Here is a 20,488-nt window from a genome sequence, read left to right on the forward strand (position 1 = left end):
TTTGCCATGTGTTTACTTATGGCATATCTGCATCATATGTTGAGTGCTACCCGACTGCTACTTGAGTGTTACACTAGTAATTGTTAATTGTATCATGTTTTGTTTTAAGTATAAGGTTCTAAGGAGAGCCTTATAGTGCCTTGAGCTGTGCTTGAGGTGTATATTGTGCTTATAGCAATAGGCAAGGTGCCCAAAATAAACTGTGCAATACTGTTTTCTCTGTGCCTTCTACAAGTTTGCTGCAGAGAAAAGCCAGTGCTGGCCTCCTATTATGGCAAACCTATTGCAGCTCTGTGCAATGCCCCATAAACAAATTCTGACTCCCTAATTCAAGTCTTCACTTGGTGGCAGAATGCATTCCATTTATAAACCCAAAGTTTCAGTAGTTTTCTTTGAATACTCAAAGGCAAATGATTTGGTGTGCAATCCCCATAGATTAGAATATATGTCGAAAAAGCTGGAACCTCGTCAGGTATACCAGACCCGGGATGCACTACCGTAGCAAAATTTCAAAATGCTGAAACAGTCTTAACTCAACTTCAGCCAGTTTATCCATGTTTAATCCACCTTTATTCATCTTTCCTTTCAAGTATCAAGTTCAGGTTAACAGAATGCCAATCAAGGCTTTCTTGTCAACAGCACATGATGGTTCACCATTCTCCATTAGCCAACGTAGCGAAAATATACCCAATGTATTTCAGGCCACTGCCCTTTGGCAGGGGAACTACTGTACCAAAATACCTAAATCAGAATAAACATTAATTTGCAATTGATTCAATTATGTTTGTTACATTTCCTCATGCCAAAAAACCCATGGCTTTTTTCCAATTTTAAGTACTACTTTTTGATACACTTATAATGTGCCCCCTATAGTGGGTCTCACAGAGCAGTCCCCCACTTTGTTCATCACAGCAAGTGCTCTTTAGTAACATCCCCTCAACAATACAATGCAAGAACTTCTTAATGACTCCCAAGAGTATAGAAGACCAATTCTCTGGGGATGAGTAAGGCGTCAGCTTCCAGTTTCTAGTTAAGAAACAGAACTGTTCCGCAGTAGTCGTGAGGCGAAACCTAATTACTGATATTGTTTCTCTGTCCAGATGGTACAAAGGCCTAAACACTCATCTCATAGCAGCAGCAGGAATAAACAGTTCTGGCATACTGGTACAGCTAACAAACACACTTGGGTGAATACAGTCACACTAAAGCTGTCAACTTCCTGAGCATCACAAATGGCTTCACTAATGGCTCCAAAAGACTGTCTCATCAAACTTTTTTCCATTCACAGTGCAAGGTACTTATATGAAAACGGTAACTCTCACTAGCACAGACTTCTACCAGAGGAGGGCTCAGGTTGCTTTTCTAAACCACATGTTAGTAGCTCTGCTGTTATTTTTTTGCATTCTTGAACTTGCATTTACATTTTTCTGTATTAAATGCAGCAGTACAAAATCCAAATGAGAGGAATACGTTTGGAAACTGTGAAAATTCACATTTTAAACAGCCTTTTCAGTACAGGGGTGATTTTAACACTTCTTTGATGCCGCCTCACATGGAAGCATGGTGTTTGTCTACAATACATTTATTTTAACCCAACTTGATTTCACAATATCCGGTTGCATAATCTTTACCATAGTGATGCCATTCAAATAAAATAATAATAAAAAAGTGTGGCAGGATATACTCAGACGTGAGTCCCTTGCTCACTTTGCCACTGGATTCAAGCAAGCTGGGCTGAAGACGGCTGGAATGCCAGAAACCGGTCCTCGGAAGCTTGTTTCCGGTCCAGGGAAGGCATGGCTTGGCAGTTCGGGCTGGACTGTTCCCATGAGGCACATGGTCAGACTGATTTGCATATAGCCATGTCTGAACTGGGGTGGCAGAGTGGGCTAAAGAACGGTGATGGATTAAACCCAGATCTTTTGACTGGGAGTGAGTGTTTGATTGGTTCAGATGCTCCATCCATTACCACCCCCTTTTGTACCGCATTCAAATAATATTTGGCAGTGCTCTGGACAATTTATCATGCACTAAATTGGAACAAATCAGCTAACATTGAGTAAGGAAGTCCATCTTTGTGAGACCTGTGCCTAGCTTTTCCGTTCAATGTGACTAATGTAATCTACTGAGTACAGCTTTAAAATAGACACACTTATTTATCTTTTTATCAATGTTTCTGATATACCAAAGAAGATTACAAGTCCTGTGAGGTCACATGAAAAATTAGAGGGGCCTCACATCTTCCCTTTCATCCAGGGTCCCAAAAATCCTAGGATCGCCCCTGCCCAAAGTAACTAGAATAGATTTCCCGGCCTGGCATTCACTCCGAGATAGGTTGTATGGCACCAAAGGATCATCCCAGAGACATCTTTGTGGCACCTCCGCTAGCAGGAACACTGTGCCCACCTGACAGAGTGCAGAAATTGGGAACTCATTGAGCTAGCACAAGTGAGGGACTTTTGAATGGGCAAACCTTATCAGGGTGCACCACAAAATTTCCTAAATTAACCTGTGCTTAACCCTCTGGTAGCTTGGCACAAAAGCAGTCAGTCTTAACTTAAAGGTAATATGTAAAGTATTTATGCAGCACACAAACAAAAGGTAAATCACAAGAAAAATCTGACACCAATTTAGAAAAAGTAGAGTACACTTTAATAAATAATACATTATTTGACACCTCGATTACAAACATGCAAGCAGTAGAACCGGAGTTATGATTTTTAAAAAGTTTAGTACAAAATAGAGCCTAAAAGGTCAAAGAATCAACCGCAGACATCGACTCGAGCAAGCCCAGGTCGACTAATATGGCTGATTATGATTGAGCGCGGTTTGGATGGGAAAAGTGGATTGATCCTAGTCAGTGCTTACCTTCTGACTTAGAAGAAATTTTTAAGAAAAATTTTCTGGGAAGGTAAAGTTTAGTGGGGCAAGTCTGCAGGCAGGTGCAAGGAGAAGGCATTGTCATCGGGGTGCTGCTGGATGAAGTCGCTGTGAAGATTTCTATGTTCGGAGTTAGTCAATTTTCTAGTCAAAAATCTACAGCAGGAGGTTGCAACCAACGAGAGTTCCAGGAGGCCGGATACCTCTTTGGTGAAAGACTGCTCAACAGGATCTGATGCTGCAGAGAAGAACATAATGGGAGCTGCCACGAAGTCAGGCCGGCCAGCGATGCACCACGGGCAGATTGATGAGCAGGTTGGTCCCGGTCTTTTGTCTGTTCTGTCGTTTTTAGACAACAATTTTATAAGTCTCAAGTTTTGTATTTTGGCTATCTAGGCACCTTTAATATCACCACTAAAAGTCTAGGACTGGATGGGCACCACATGAGGGGTTAGGACTCACTCAGGCAAAGTATAGGTGTGGGTTCAAGATGGTGAGAGTATTTTCTGTCCCTAAGGCTCTGAAAAGGAGGAGAGCAAACTAGCCATTGCAGTCACCCTGGTTGTTCTGGGTTCTTGTGAAGTAGCAGGCCCAAGGAGCAGGACGGAAACCCAAGGGTTTGAGGCAGGCATCAGGCAACAAAGCAGTCTTTGAAGTACGCAGCAGGTCACAGCAGCAGACAGTCCTCAGAGAGTCCTTCTGCAAGTCCAGAAAATGAATTGAAGAGTGGATCTGAAGGCATTATTTTTATACCTGGTGCCTTCTTTGAAGTAGAAGTTTCTAGAGGTTTCTCTTTGAAGTGCTTGGAATTTGCTAACTCCTCTGCCCTGGCTACAAGCTGGATAGAGGAACAATGCAGTGGTGTCAAGTTCTTTTTGGCCCCTCGCAGCGGGATGCCTGGCTTTCTCCTTGGGGATACCCTGCCGGGGTTATCTCACAGGGGAATACCAGGACGGGTTCCCTAAGCAAGCGCGTAGAAACCGCTCGGTGATTTGCGCTACATAAATTCCTGTACATTTATATTTACATTTATGTGAAGGCAAAGCACAGCCTATTTAGTTGCAAGTGGGGATGTGTCCAGCTCGCCCCATCCTGCTAGCAGATGGCCCATTTAGGCACAACCAATCCCTTTATTGTGTGACAGAGGAATTTACAAAGTCACACTGCCAACTACACCCAGTCATGTGACCTTGGACAGGCTGTAGGCATCAACTGTCAGAGAGCAGGAAAATGCCAACTTTCTAAAAGTGGAAAAAGAACAATTGATGGACGGAATGCTGAACAATGCCAAACACTCACCCCTGTCAAAGATCTGGGCATAAATCCATAGTTTTTTTTGCTCACCACGGTATTCCAGTTTGGACCCAACCATATGCAAATCAGTCTTGACTCTGCTCCCCTTGAGAACTGTCCAGGCCCAACTGCCAGGCCAGGTCCTACCTGGACCGGAAACAAGCATCCTAGAACTGGTTTTGGGTATCACTTCTCATCAACCAGAACAGCCTGAATTCAGTGGCATGGTGAGCACAGGACCCACTTCTGGGCCTACCCATCCCACTTTGGGTGACAAATTCAAGAAGAAAAATTGATGGACGGAATGCTGAACAATTTCAAACACTCACAACCAGTCAACGATCTGGGTCTAAATCCATATTTTTTTTGCTCACCAAGCCATTCGAGTTTGGACCCAGTCATATGCAAATCAGTCCTCCTCAGGGGCTGAAATGTAAATTAAATGCTGTAACTTAAAGAGGCCCCGCAACCCCATCTCCCAGGCAGTGAGATCTTGTAAATGGGAGGGGCGCCACACTGGCTGCTCACTGAGCCCTTATAAGGCCTGAGGACCCCACCCCCGGGGCTGGCTCACTTACTGTTTTCCGGGGAACCCACCACCGAAACATAGTAGTTCCATCCCTGCACCAGCATGGGCAGGTAACCATGTGTTTGTTCCCATCTGGCAGGAGCATTTTAAAATCTACTGCCAAACAGGAGCAAATATTAAGTCTTCTCCCAGCCTGCGGGAGATTTGGGAGCAGATTTGTGTTCCGTTTTCCTGCCCACACTGATGCGGGCAGGTAAAAAACACACATTGTTCCCACTTGGAGAAAGCATGTAAAAAGCAGCAGCTTCCTCCAGGCGGGAGCATTGCCAGCCCCCGCACCATGCGGGCTGGGGGTGCAGGGGCTCTGGGCCACCCACCCTCTTTTTTTGCATTGGATTTGGTCCCATAGATGGGGTCCCTGGAATAAATTAAATTGTAATAGCAGCAGTGAATAGTGGTCATTCAAGGAGACCAGGATTAGAAATACTTAAAATATATACATTAACTGAGAATCCAATTCCATTATGCCGTACAGCACGTAATTCATATATTTGGGGCCAGATGCATAATTAAACTAAAAATGCGGAAAAAGTCCCCAAACCTAAGCTGGTGACGATAGAGCAACCCTTTTCTGGTTGCCTCACGACATACTCTGTAAGAAGCAGAAAACCGCAAAGACAATCAATTGAGATGTAAGGTGTTCTGATACCTCGGGTCTAGTTTGTGCTATATAAAACTAAATTTTCTTTTTTTAAACGATATATGGTATTTTAGATTCTTAAAGCAGATCTAAAGTCCCTAACACCCAGATTATGGGCCTCATAAGAGCGTGGTAAAGTGGGCAGAAAAACAGGACATGATCAATGGATTCTTTAATTCCTGGGCAAAAAAGGAGCACCTTGTCTCTTGTTCTGAATAGGGACAATGCCATCTTGCAGTAGATGACCGGATTGGCAAGGTCCCTATCCAGCATTTATGGTACAGAGGTCTAGCAGGCGAGTGCTCAAATTGATCCATATAATCCTCCAAATGGTAATCATCTTCAGAATACAGAAAGGCTGCAGTCAAAGAGCCTACCCTCCCAGGCCTAAAGAACCCATAATGCATATGGCTCCAATACATCCCCTTTAGTGTGGTCTTGGATATACTACAGACAGACTCTGGGTGCACCCAAAGATTTTCACACTCCATCTCTGAAAGACAACGTTTAATGTACTAAATTCAATTAAGGTCACTCCTCATCCACACTGCATTCTGATGGATGCTCTCGCACTGCTCTTGCGAATTAATCTAAGGATACTAACTCTTTATCCTCCAATAGCAAATCCCTTTACGTTTACAGAACGTTTAACATTTTTTTACATTTTGCTTCTTTATTTATAAACACTCCATTCATCTGTTACTATTTAGTTTTCTAAACTGTTACGAACCCCCTGGACCACAAGTTGAGACCCAGGGGCATATTATCAAGGGGGTTTATCTCCGCTTTTTTGGCTTTAAAAGCCAAGAAAGCGGAGATAAAATTATCTCCCTATTACCTAGCTGTCGCCAACACCAGTTAGCGACAGCTAGTAGGAGATAGCGATCATCTTGGGCCCCGCTTTGCATGTCAGTGATATTTATTACTAATGACATGCAAAGTGGGCGTGCCAAGATGTTAGCGACTGAAAATAGTCGCTAATATCGATATCTCCTATTACCAACGTTTGGAGATATTCGCGCTAAGCACGAATATCTCCAAAAGCTAACACCTGCCCTGAGCAGTTCTTAGCCATGTTATCCAATGGGAGGTGGATAACATGGCTAAAAGCATTAGCTCGGTAATGCATGAATATCGCAGACTTTTCAGCGATATTCATGCATTTCGGCCGATTTTTATCGCATTTGCGATAAACCTTGGTAATACCAAGGTTTATTTGCGGTAAATTTCGCCGCAGCTCAGCGGTAAATTTTTGTCTCTAACCAAGCAATAGCGATAATTATCGCTATTGCTTGGTAATATGCCCCCAACTTCTCTATTAGATTCTTAGTCTCTACCTCCCTGTTTTTTCCAACTTTGTCGTGTTCCTCCTTCGTGCCACTTTTACAAGGCCTTGTCTAAAGAATCAAGCACAACTAAGTGCCAGAGACTTTTTTGTGACTGGCATGGCCTTCACAGAACTTGCATAAAAATAATTTCCCCTTTTACAGCCTAAATAAGAATGCAAAAAACACACTTAATACAAACTTTTAACCTCTAATTGCCTGCGAGTACATAGCCCATCCTGAGCAAAAACAATATTGATGGGAATTAAGGAAAAGAAAGCAGAGTGAAGACACTTCTTCAGACCTGGAACACGATGCAATGAAGAATTCCCTCTCTACACACACCTCTAACAGGAAAGTTAGAAACAGCTCTTTTGCTTTCATTATGTAAATAGAAAATGAAGAAAGAGTTGCAATCGACTGATAATTTCTTCAATCACTGTATAGGTACTCCATCATCTATTTACACGATCTGCAATGAAAATAAACGATTGGCTGTTCTCAATTCACACAAGGGTGTTTAGAATGAGAGTGTCATGATAGTGAATACCTTTTTGAAAACTAGGACCACTAACCTGTCTTAAAAAGTTACTTTGACCTGCAGGAGAGTCATGGAGACGCATTTGCGAATGGAGAAGAAGGGGAAGTGAAAGGAGGCCTCTTGTATTTTGAGGTTTTGATTGTTGTCAACTTCCGTCGGACACAAAAAGGAGCAACGTCCTTACTGTAATTGTAAAATCTTGTAATGTCATTTGTAACATAATCTAGGGAAGTTATTGGAATTGATGGTGGTTGATTATGCTGTGACTTAATAAGTGAGAGTTTTTCTATTTCCTAAAAAGGGGCACTGAGATAGAGGGGATGCCTCAGTACTTTGGTTGACTGGATAAGTTACTGCTAATATGCAGAAACTCCCCCCTGAGTTAATTCTCCTCAACACAAGCCGTGAACGTTTTTGAATGTTTCGGCTTATCAGTCCATACCAAAGTTTCAATTTGAGTTACTACCAATGAAGTTGGGGATAACTGGAATAAGGAAAGACAAGACCTCCTTGGCAAGACAAAAGTAGGTTTAATCACAACGGCTGGGAGATCAGTCACCTCCGTAGAGCCGAAAAGATGACCTCAAGTTACTGCTCACAGGCAGCCCTTTATATACTCACAAAAATGCTGATTATCTGAAAAAAGCAATAACATCAGGAAAAATAAGAGTTAATAATATACTTTACATAAATATTTCCAAACACAGCAATGAAAAGCAGCATAAAATGATATACAATCAATTTCCATAAATTCCAAAAATATTGAACAGGGAGTCTTGGAGAGTCTTTTTTCCAATTCCTTTATTTGTAGTCATATATGACACGCGTACATCAGCCCAGCCAACGCTTTTCGTTTAACAGGACTTCCTCAGGGTTGGGTCAATATTTCAAAGGAACTAGCGAGTTCTTCCTCTATTCCAAATACTATTCTGCGCTGGGGATCCCCATAGCATCCAAACTTTCATGTGATAAAAGGATAAAGGCCTTCTTATCTGATCTGCCGAGTTCCACGACCAAAAGTGAATGCTGAATCATCTATCCGTGCGGGTGTGTGTTTTTTGCTCTGTTCCTAAGACTTCTGATCTTACTCTGTATACTTTTTACTAAAGTTAACTTTGACCACATATTTCCTACGTCATATCTCAATTTACAACGAGAATGGAATACATGCATGTGCGCTGGGATCATACTCTCTTCAAGACTTGTTGTACATGTTTTCCTATTTAACTAAAAGATGCTGATCTTCAGTTCTGTTTTGTGGTTAACTATCACCTACTTTGCATCCTTGTGAAGCTTAGGTTTGTAGTGCTCTTTAACTACATATAGTTTTGCACCGCTGACCACTGATGTATGTTGTGGTGAGATTTATTTGCATTTTATACTTTCGTTATTAACAGGACATTTTTTTCACTCAGATTAGAAATGTACACCTGTGAGATCAATGCCAGCCCTTACTAACAACAAGATAGCTACCTCATCTAAGCAGATAAGTCCAACCTTCTAAAACTGTATTCTCCACTAACAATATGTTCTGGGTTGCTATCAGAACAGTAACCTCACCCAGATGATTAACTATATACACCAAATTTCCTGAAACCTCACCCTAGAGAGAATTTCAAGAAAACCTTCAACAATGAAGGCGCTGAGTGGAGGACTCACTGTCTCACTCTTCTGGGCTGTGAAATTTGGCCATATTTATTTTCACTGCCATGGTTTGCCTGCAACCACATGAAAGCACCAAAAAGATACATAGCACTAAAAAGGCGAAGTCCAGAAATACTGAGCATGCAGATTCTGCTCTGGGATTGTGGAAAAAACAGACAAAGGCACTGAGGAACAGCTAGGGTGTTCGTTTCTTCCTAAGGGACACTCAGATGGGACTGGGGGATAGAATGGGTTTCACCCGTAACATTAGATCTACCACAGGAAGTTCTCTCCAAGGCCCTGCAACAATACAACTCTGGCTTTAAACCTGTATTGTCCAATTCTTTAGCATGCAAAATAACAGTGGGTTCAGCTAGTAGAACCGAACGACAGAGGGTCCATGCTTGGGAAGAAACAGGCCTTCCTTGTGCCCGCACTGGGTTACAGCATTGATAGGCGTTATGTGTGAACTATGCCAGTAGCAGCCACTTTTCTCATCATTTGTGTGCTGAATATTCTATTCACCAGTTTTATAAAGTGCTTGGCTATCTGAAAATCAGGCTTCCGAGCACTATCGAAGAGGCTGGATTGAGATCATGTTGATTGAAAAGATACGTCTCTAGCTTTTTCCTGTAAATTGTCCTCCATTCCGAGAATGCTCTATTCCAAGCTTGAGGGCAAGGTAAGTTAAAGACCGACCTCCACTCCTGGCTCTCTTGATTCTTGGGACACAGAGCAGCTCAAGGTTATTGCCCTCAGGTTCTTGATGGCCCCGACATTGAAAAGAGTAAGGGAATCAGCATTCTTAGGTAAGTACATTTTTGCAGTGGACCCTGAGAAGGTGAACCAAAGTCTAAGAAGTGGGGGATGAGTGATTGAATAGGACATCTCTTGTATCCCGATTAAATTACTTGTTCCCTCCGAATGAACATGCCTGATACGAAATGTGCCGCTTGCGCCTGCAGAGAAGCAGATTTTTATTTGTGTAACTTGTTCCTCATTGATGTATAGAAATTGATCTGTTTCCACTTTTTTTTTTGTCTGAAGGCTTACAGAAAACACTCATGTCACTGCTCACTGACCAGGATGTGAGCACAGAGGAGCGGGTGCAGCTGGAGCGCATGTTTGTTCTTTTTCTCTCTACACTGGAGCAGTACCAGCAGGACCTCTGCAAAACCCAACATCTCAACCAGCTTTTCCCCCTGCAGCTTCGAAGGCGGTGCCTCATCAACACCGGTGTGGTGGGGAAGACTTACGAAATGGTTTGGAGACCCCGGAGTACTAAATCTTCAGGTGGCAGAGCGAGCGATATGGTGGATCCCCAGTACTCCTCAGACATTGCAATGCAAATTGAACAGATCGAAGGAATGCTACATGACATGCAGATGAAGGTCAGCGTGCCTGTCTGGACAGTGGAAGCCACAGAGGAAGCTTGGGCAGAGGGCAAATCCACACATGACGTAGAGGACAGTTCCACAAATGAGATCTTGGTCACAGAAGAGGTGCTCAGCAGAGGGTGCTGTTCGCGTGGCCAGTCGTGGCACAGACTTCCTTGTATGATCTCTTAAAGTGTAATAGGAATGTCCTTGTACTGGCCTCACCAATGTGTGCATTATAACAGCGGGGTTTCAGCAACCAGGAAGAGCCCAAAATTTTGTAGGAGAAGACTTGCCAAACAGTAGAACGACTGATGATGAACTGTTAGTGTGCAGAGAATTATAAATAGTTAACAATCCTGGCAGTAGTTGAGGTACCCGTATCAATATGGTTGTAAGGGCAGGTGGTACTAAATCACCTCTACAGGTTCATCTCAACCAGGCATCTTGAAACGCAGAGGAGCAAACTTCAGCCGCCCACCCCCACTTCCATGATCCTACCGCATGTATTTGCATGATGTGGAAACACCATATAACAAATTATGCTCTGGGGAGATTTAGAAATTAAAAATTAACTAAAAAGCTGGAATAAGTGGCAAGTCCATTTTTTAATGCAAATCCAAGGTAGCAATCTGAGGTGAATAACACAGGTAATTGGAGAAGATGTCCAGTGGTGGTGGTGAATGGGTTGTGCTTTGTAATAAATAAATAAAAAAAGAATGCGACAATTCAGGATTATGGTGCATTCGCTCAGAATATGCATAGGGGTTCGTACACTGTGACAAAGGTGCTGCAGATCATGAACTTACCCTATAGGATTTAGCAATAATCCCAAAAGCTCAAAGAATAAAGACAAATAAATGTTGGTAAGAGAGGTGACTCCTACAGTAAAGTGGGAGAGGACTCGGGACCTAGCGGTTAGGCAAAGAATATGGAAACTAAGCTCCTGACATTTTATTTTAAAATTAATTGGTGGTGGCGGAACACCTCTGGCCACATGTTCTCAATCCACCACAATTATGCCCTTCGTTACACGAAGCTCACAGATATTACTTAAAACCCATTACGGTACTTAAGAGAGTCAGATTTTATTTGTAATTAATTTTTTTTCTGATTTTTTTTTACAGTGCCTCTGAATATTGTTGTGTTTTTTTATTTAAATATACACTACAAGCAAAACCCTCACAGTATTTTTGGGAGTCAGATTTTTTATTTTGTAAGTAATTTTTTTCTGATTTTTTGTTTACAGTGCCTCAGAATGTTGTGTTTTTTTTATTTAAATATACACTCCAAGCAAACACTTAATGCAGCGATAAAAGGGACATTAAGGAGTTACAACAAAATCTACGAACACTCACGCAAAGCTACTTTTGGCAAAATAAAAGTAATTGTGACCCCTAAGAAATAAACTGGAAGGAGCACAGAGTGTAAAGTAACGTATATGTGCGCATTGGTTGCTAATGATTATTTATGAGGTGTAGGCAGGGCCAATGGAATTATGCAGCTGTGCAGCCGCAGTGTTTTTCGCACAAGAATACATTTGCCACTTAATCTGTAGATTTTAACAACAAAAAATGCTGTCGCTCAGTGGAAGGCCCTTTGTAAAGGTTGTTGGTCACCATTCTGTTACTTATTGCTATATGTTTGTGCTAAACTGGTGCTAATGAGGTGCAAGAAATGCCCAGGAAGTGTTAAGTGCAAAAATGACAAAATAATGAAGTAATACCTCATAAAAATGTACGGTATTAAGCTGCATAATTTGCCTTTTCTTGCTGCATAATATACTCAACCCTGCAGCATTATTTGCCCTTTCCCTGCTGCATAATTCCAGTGGCCCTAGGTGCACCAGACGCTGCTGTTTCAATTTTAGTTTCAAAGGCGTAGGCAGTTCTTCGTTTCCAACGTATCCTTTAGCTAGTAAGTACAAGGTACCCATTATATTGACTTGTGTAGTGTATCTACCGTTCGTCCCCAAAAGACACACACAAACAGCAACCTTCCGGGCTCCTGGGACGTCCCAGACAGCAAGACAGGAGAACATTGTTCGAACAGCAAAAATTAAAAGGTTTGTAGATGAGAAACCTCTCCGTGCGTGCCATCGTTGGGAAATTAAAGGAATGTACCGTATATGGAGTACAACACATTCCTGCCTTTTCTCTATTCTTTTCATAAATATGCCCCTCAGAGTGGATTGCTGGAACTCAACCAAAGAGGATCACAGTCCGACACATTTCACCAGATGGCAAAATTAGATGATAAAAATAAGTTGTAGGACCTAAATGTCCAGTCCAGGTAAAATGTAAAACGGCTAATGGCGAGAACAGCGAGTCTTCTAAGCACTACAGGGCAGATTAGGGAAATAAGAGCACAGTGCACGGACCTCTGGTGCAGCACGTTAAACTGGACATTTTTGAATCTTTGATTGCGGGACACTTTTTTGTGATAATCTAGGGCCATCAGTCACTCTATCGTGGAGGACGCGCCGAAGTCCTCCTCCAGCGGAGCCATAACCGTGTCAGTGGTACTTGTGTAAGTTCCATAATGGATTTATAGATCCATGTAATATGATGTCTACCAGATTTCCCAATATGTAGTTGTGTGTGCAACACCGGGTGGGTCTTGGGTTCTCCGTCCCCAAGGTCCCAGATCTGTCTGCAGTCCACCACCAGCAGCCGGTGCAGCAGGAATTGGCCGGTTGTGAACCCGCTTTCTTCGGCCAAACCTGCAAACAAAAACCAGTCGGCCAGCAGTGATCAGGGCTTCAGCTTCGGTGAGCTGATGTTCAGTCCAAATGATTGGGATATTAGCAAAGAAGGAGTAGTTTCTGTCCTGTAACTCCAGTTCTGTAGTAGGGGTATCTCTGTTATAGTCATAATCTAGTGAATAGTCCCGCCCATGTGCGTGGACCCCGGCAATCAAAAATAATCTCTTAAGTTGTCAAAACATGCAGAAACTGCAAAGACACTTAAGAGAGAATTTAAAGACAAATAATGCAGCCTATATCCACAGGCTACACTGTCCAGTACTTCAACTAGAAATTCCACCAAAAAAACACCACACATAATAAGCCTGCCCAGTTTCTACCATAGAGAAACTTGCCTCCCCCAGTAAAAGACACTGGAATGATAGAGAGGAAGGCATGGACAGACAAGCCCCATAGGCTGCCATTATGTGGCTTAAATAGGATACTGTGCCTTTAAGAGAACTTTCCAGAACTTCTCCCAGTATCCCAGAATGCATAGCAGGTCCCTCTACTTTCAGTTCTTTTTGAAGGCGAAGCACGCCAGACCTGTCGCATTCCGTACATGACGAAATATCTCCACCGGGGAGGAGGGCGGGCGCTTATGACTATAACAGAGATACCCCTACTACAGAACTGGAGTTACAGGACAGAAACTACTCCTTCTGTAGTAGGGGATCTCTGTGTATAGTCATAATCTAGTGAATAGAATGGCAAGCCCATCCCCACACCAAAGCGGCGGTGGAGAAGAAAATAACGCCACTACTGTGCGAACAAATTCCGCAGCGAAGCCTGCCCAACCTGAGCGTCTGCCCTGGCGTCAGTGTCCAGGCAGTAATGCTTAGCAAAGGTATGAACCGACTTCCAAGTGGCTGCCTTGCAGATTTCAGCAATCGGCACGTTACGGAGCAGAGCCGTCGTGGCAGCTTTGCCCCTGGTGGAATGAGCCTTAGGCTTACCTCCTAAGGTCTTATTAGCCTTTTGGTAACATAATTGTATGCAGGACACAATCCACCTAGAGATGGACTGTTTAGAGGTAGCAAGACCCGTCCTGACTGATCCATAATTGATAAACAACTAGTCAGACCTACGAATATCCTTGGTTTTATCCAGATAAAATTTCAACACCCTCCTAACATCCAGGGAATGGAGAGACCGTTCCGCTGGAGACGAAGGGTTCTGAAAAAACGTAGGCAAAGTTATGGTCTGGTTGACATGAAAATCAGAAATAACCTTGGGAAGAAACTTAGGGTGAGTGCGCATAACAACCTTAGCAGCATGAAACACAGTATAAGGTTCAGTACAACACAACGCCTGAATTTCACTCACCCTGCGGGCTGATGTAATGGCCACGAGGGACGCCGCCTTCCAGGACAGGTGCTGCAACGAAGCCTTATGAATAGTTTCAAAAGGCTCCTTCATCAATCTGGACAGCACCACATTCAATTCCCATGAAGGCGAAGGAAGCCTGACAGGAAGGAATACTTTCTTCAATCCTTCCAGAAAATCTTTGATCACAGGGATCTGGAAAAAGGAAGTCTGTGAAGGGCATTTCCTGTAGGCAGTCAATGCAGCAAGATGAACCTTAATGGAATGAACATTAAGGCCAGACTGCGCCAAATGTAAAAGGTAAGGAAGGATGACATCTTCCTTACAGGTCGTAGGGTCATAGTTCTTAGACTGGCACCAGATACAAAACCTCTTCCACTTGTAAGCATATGAAGTTCGAGTGGAAGGCCTCTTAGACTCCTTCAGTATGTCCATGCAATCCTCAGGCAGATTCAGATGGCCACATTGCACTATCTCAGGAGCCATGCCACCAAACTCAAAGACGAGAGGTTTGGGTGTAACATCCGTCCCCCGAACTTCGTGAGAAGGTCCGGCCTGCACGGCAACCGAATGTGAGGAAGGAGAGACCGGTGAAGTAGGTCCGTGAACCACCACTGCCTGGGCCACTCCGGGGCAATGAGTATCATCCGAGCCCTGGACCGGGCCAGCTTGATGAGCACTGCCAGAATCAGAGGAATGGGAGGAAAAGCGTACAGAAAGCTGTTCATCCAGTCGATCCATAACGCATTCCCCAGCGTCCCTTGCTGGTAGTACCTGGAGGCGAAGTCTCTGCACTTGCTGTTTTCGGCGGTGGCGAACAAATCTACGTCTGGAGTTCCCCACCTTGCGAAGACTTCTCCTAGTACTTCGTCGTTTATGACCCACTCGTGGTTTTCCTGAACCAGCCTGCTCAGTGCGTCTGCCTGAACATTCTGCACACCTGGCAGATGGGTAGCTGTTATCGTCAGTCCTCTGGCTAGGAGCCAGTGCCAGATCGCCTGCGCCTCCTGTGACAGAGTGCGCGATCTCGAGCCCCCCTGCTTGTTGAGGTAATACATCGTGGTGGTATTGTCCGTCTGTACAAGCAGAGAGTTGGTCTGGAAGGACGGAAGAAAGGCCTTCAGTGCCAAGTGAACAGCTCTGAGTTCCAGGAAATTGATGTGATACGTGGCCTCCAACGGTGACCACGTTCCTTGAATCTGTAGAGTCCCCATCACCAGGAGAGAAGCATCCGTCACGACAGTCTGCGTGGGAATGTCCTTGTGAAAGGGAACCCCTCTGAGGAGATTCTCCGCTGAACACCACCACTTCAGAGACTGAAGAGCATGCAGCGACAGTCGAATCTTGTCGTCCCAAGATCCTTTCCTCTGATCCCACTGGTCCTCCAAGCACTCCTGCAGCGGTCTCATGTGCAGCCGTGCGTGTGGCGTCAGGAAGATACAAGAGGCCATCGATCCCAGTAGAGAAGACACCGTCCTCACTGTTGTAGATGGAGTTGTCATAAGAGCCTGAGCCTTCCGAAGGAGAGATAATCGTCGCTCTTCCGAAGGAGACACGCTTGCTGACAGCGTATTGATTGAGGCTCCCAAGTACTGTATGCATTGGACCGGAGTCGGGACAGACTTGGCCATGTTGATGTGCAGCCCCAGCTTGTTCAAGAGAACGCAAGTCTTCTGGAAGTGTGCTCGCGCTTCCAAGAAGGAGGATGCCTTGATCAACCAATCGTCCAGGTACGGGTAGACGAGAAGGAGGATGCCTTGATCAACCAATCGTCCAGGTACGGGTAGACGAACACCTTGTTCTTCCTCAGGTGTGCTGCTACCACCGCCATGCACTTCGAGAATGTTCTCGGCGCAGACTTCAGTCCGAATGGGAGTACTGTGTACTGATAATGATTGGTGCCGACTTGGAACCGCAGGAACTTCCTGTGTTTGTGTGCAATGGGCACATGGAAGTAAGCATCCTGTAGGTCTATAGCACATAGCCAATCCCCCTGTTGCAACTGAGGATAAATCTGATGCAACGACAGCAGGTGAAACTTTTCCCTGCGAATCCATTTGTTTGCCTGTCGCAAGTCCAGAATGGGCCTGAACTCGTTCTTGTCCTTCTTGCGAACCAGAAAGAACCGGGAGTCCAGACCTCTTCCTCTCTGAGACAGAGGTACGTCTTCTATCGCCCTTTTCCTTAACAGGATATCCGCTTCCGCCTGAAGCTCGCGCAGCTGAAACTGCGAGCTGACCGGTGGAATTGCTGGAGGAGGGCTGGTGAACCGAAGACTGTATCCATTGCAAACAATATTCAGCACCCACTTGTCCTGAGTAATTTTTCTCCACTCTGCCAGAAAAAATTGAATGCTTCCCCCTACCGGAGTGGGTAACAGATCCGGGGGAAGTAGGTTTCTAGGGCCTAGACCCAGCCTGGCCCTTGGGCGCCAGAGCCGACTGCTGGCCTCCTCTGCCCTTCTGGCGCTTCTGGAACGGCTTACGGAACTGTTGTTGATGTTGCGACTGTCCCGAAGCCTGGCCACGTCCTCGGCCTTGCCCACCGAACCGCCGCTGGAAAGGGCGGTACATCTTCTTCGTCTCTTTATTTATTTATTTTATGCAATTTTTAGAGCGCGCAAATACCCGTACGGGTGTCTCGGCGCTATAGTTACAGAACTCACTTCTTGCGATGTAAGGGAATTAGGATGAAAACAACCATGTTTTGAGGCTTTTTCTGAATTTTAATAGCGTGGGGGCAGTTTTGATGTGGAGTGGTAGTGTGTTCCACAATTTAGCAGTTGCGATGGTGAAGCATCTGTCTCCCCAGTTGGTTTTTCTTGTCCGTGGAACTTTCAGCAGGTGGGCTGAGGATGATCGTAAGGTCCTAGGGTGTTCTAATGGACAGAGGGCTTTTTTTAGGAACTGTGGGCCCGAATTGTTGTTGATAGCTTTGTAGGCTATACATAGAGCCTTGAATTTGATTCGACTCCTGATAGGGAGCCAATGCAGCTCTCTAATGTAGGGGGAGGTCGAGGTGAATTTAGGGATGGATACTAGAATTCTGGCCTCTGCGTTTTGCACCGTCTGGAGTTTATTGAGTACCTTTTCCTGAGCATTCAGAAGGAGGGAGTTGCAATAATCAGTTCTTGAGAACACTAAGGTGCTGATCAAGGTTTTGCCTGCAGACGGCGGTAGGTAAGGGAGCAGTTTTTTTATCCTTTTTAGGATGTAAAAAGAGGAAGATACCACGGCGTTGGCGTGATGGAGGAAAGTCATCTTGTTGTCGAATGTGACTCCCAGATTGCGCACCTTGACTACCGGTTGGGGAGGGGCACCCAACTGAGATGGCCACCACTGAGGGGACCAGGCAGGCTGCAGGTTCCCGAATGTCATCACCTCCGTTTTATCAGAGTTTAGTTTGAGACAGTTTGATGACATCCAGGAACTTATCGCCTTCATTCCCTCTTGGAAGTTGGCTGCGACAGAAGTTCTATTATTGTGCACCAATAGCACTAATTGGGTGTCGTCAGCGTACGTTGTGAGGGCAATTCCGTATGATTTTATTACCCTCGCTAAGTCCGATACATAGATATTAAAAAGCGTCGGACTTAGTGAGGAGCCCTGTGAAACTCCGCAGGGGAGGGAGAAGGTCTGTGAGGTGTAATTACCCATCTTGACTGTCTGGGGGCGGTTGGCCAGGAAAGAAGCAATAAGATCTTTGGCCTTGCCTCTTATTCCTAAAGCCGAGACACGGTCGATCAGAGTGACATGATCGACCGTGTCAAAGGCAGCGGAGAGGTCCAGAAGTATTAGGACCGCCGCTCCTCCTTTGTCCATCGTTGCTCTAATTTCATCTGCTGCTTTAAGTAGTGCTGTCTCCGTTCCGTGACCCTGTCTGAAGCCAAACTGGGTGTCATCGAGTAGGTCGTTGTCATTAATGAATTTCGAAAGTTGGGTGTTCATTATTTTTTCAAAAATCTTGGCTGGGAAGGGGAGACAGGCAATGGGTCTATAACTGGCGGGAAGAAGAGGGTCCAAAGTTGGCTTTTTTAGAAGTGGCTTGATGATAGCCTTCTTCCAAACCGATGGATAAATGCCTGTTAAAAACATAGCGTTGCAGATAGTAGATAATGCAGGAGAGACAGCTTCTGGAATGAGATTCAAGATAGCTGGGGAACATGGGTCGAGGGGGGATCCAGATTTGGTGCTGGCTACCAGGTGTTGAATGTGTTCCTGGTTGATCGTGTTGAAAGATGAAAAGATCGGAGGGTTGCTGATGGGAGGTGCCACAGGGGTGGGGGGAGAGGAGGAATGAGAGAAGGTCAGAAAAATGGCGCTAACCTTATCCTCAAAGAAGCTGGCCAAAGCGTCCGATAGCGACTGTGAGCCTTCTAGTCACGGGGCGGGGGGATTGGACAGATGTGTGACCACCTGAAATAGTTCTTCTGCCGAGTTTTTCGCCTGGTTGATTTGTGAAGTATAATAGCGACTCTTTTCTGAGATTATAAGTCTTTTGTAGTTCAAAAGGGCGTTTTTGTAGGTCATTTTGTCCGCAGGGATGTAATGGCGGCGCCACTGCTTTTCAAGGTTCCTGCAATACTGTCTCTGAGTTCGTAGGGGCTCCGTGAACCACTGAGCTGATGGCATTTTCCTGTTACGGTGGGAGGTTTTAATAGGGGCTAGTTTGTTGCATGTGATGAAGCGGGCTTCAGAAAATATTTTATTCTGACTCGTGGATTTAATTTCCCATAACATGAACTAATCAATTAATGAGTGTTTGCATGATTTGTTTAATTAACTCAACCTAGATTAAGTTTGCACCACACATGAACACGCGGGAAACTAATTACATGTGCTCTTGTTGCATTTGCAAGTCTGTTTTTGTAACACATTATTAATATTGTCCTGTTTGTTATGTCTGTCCTATTGTCTTTGTCACTATTAATATGCAGCTGATCATTCATGGCATGTGCTTTTATATGTGCTTACATGTAATGTCCTATGTTGTGTTTGTCTGTCTGTGTATCATTTAATTATCTTTTTATTCTTTCAGAAACATAAAGCTGGATTACATGAAGAATGGTAGATATTTTATGTGCTGCTTTAAATGTTTGCTTTTGCTAAATGTCTTTTTATTAGTGGGTTAATTAATAATTAGCAAGGGCTGGGTGGTACAGAAGGGTTTGTTTTACCTGAATTAATTATTCTTTTGTGTTTGTTTAGATAATAGTTTTTCTGGAAAGTGACGCAGGCTAAAAGTGGCGCAGTGACGCAATCAGAAGCAGCGCAGAAAAGGCCTGCTGTTGTTGAAAGCCACATGAGACAACTTTATTTTGAAGTGGAAGAAAAGCCTTTTATTGTGAAAACTTTAAAAAATGAACTGCTAAAGTCAACTCTGTGGAGTGGGTTTGGATGTGCCATGGAAAGCTCAGAGCCGGCAGGCTCAAGGTTGAAAGGAAGAGACGTGACAAGATTTCATATTGCTTGAACATTTTTGCTACATAATGTAGCAGACTAAGGAACTGTCGTCAGGATTCTGTGCTTGAACAATGACTGTGTAAAGCCTGGTCTCGTGGTGGAAGATGTCACAGTTTACTGTGGCGTGAGGTGATTCAGCCAATGGAGAGCCAGAATTCAGCTGTTGGAATGTGAAAAATAGTTAGCTCAGCTTAATTTAGGGTATAAAAATAGGCTTTAGTTGCAAACTTTTGGCTTACGCTCTTGATTCCAGAGGGACGTGTTCTGCTGTCCGATGATTACACGTAAGGAAATGTAACTTTTTAAGACTTTGTTTTCAGGCGATGAGGGTAGAGACAGAATAGTTAGTTAGGTTTTGGAAATGCTTTTTTTCACTTATTTCTGCTAATGAATAATATTATCTTGAATTAAGCTCTCTTTATAAAATGCTGAATAAAACTTATATGACTTTTTCTAATGCTTGCTTAATAAAGTTCCAAACCTAAGTTTTCTTAAATATGTTTTAATAAACTTTTTAAAATGACAAGCTGGTCTTGTTTATTATGAATGTCTTAAACAAACATATAGTATCCATTCACCTCACTCTCTATGTTTATGGGCCTGGTATTGATTGGTAAGTGTGATAGTGGATTGTGTCATCATTTATAAAGAATTTTAGTTTTTGCGCTT

At 44.0% G+C, this 20,488-nt stretch overlaps 1 protein-coding gene across 1 annotated transcript in view; it reads left to right on the plus strand.

Moving 5' to 3' along the window:
• LOC147706145 (regulator of G protein signaling 9-binding protein-like) overlaps positions 1 to 10,987 on the plus strand; it is a 49,934-nt gene extending 38,947 nt beyond the window's left edge. Inside the window, exon 3 of the mRNA XM_086929041.1 lies at positions 9,960 to 10,987. Coding sequence (XP_086785167.1) covers positions 9,960 to 10,480 — 521 coding nt within the window. The 3' untranslated portion in view covers positions 10,481 to 10,987. The remainder of the gene's footprint in view (positions 1 to 9,959) is intronic.
• The last annotated feature ends 9,501 nt before the right edge of the window (positions 10,988 to 20,488 follow it).

This window comes from Lissotriton vulgaris, chromosome 7 (genome assembly GCF_964263255.1).
Source record: "Lissotriton vulgaris chromosome 7, aLisVul1.2, whole genome shotgun sequence".
NCBI classification, from domain to species: domain Eukaryota; kingdom Metazoa; phylum Chordata; class Amphibia; order Caudata; family Salamandridae; genus Lissotriton; species Lissotriton vulgaris.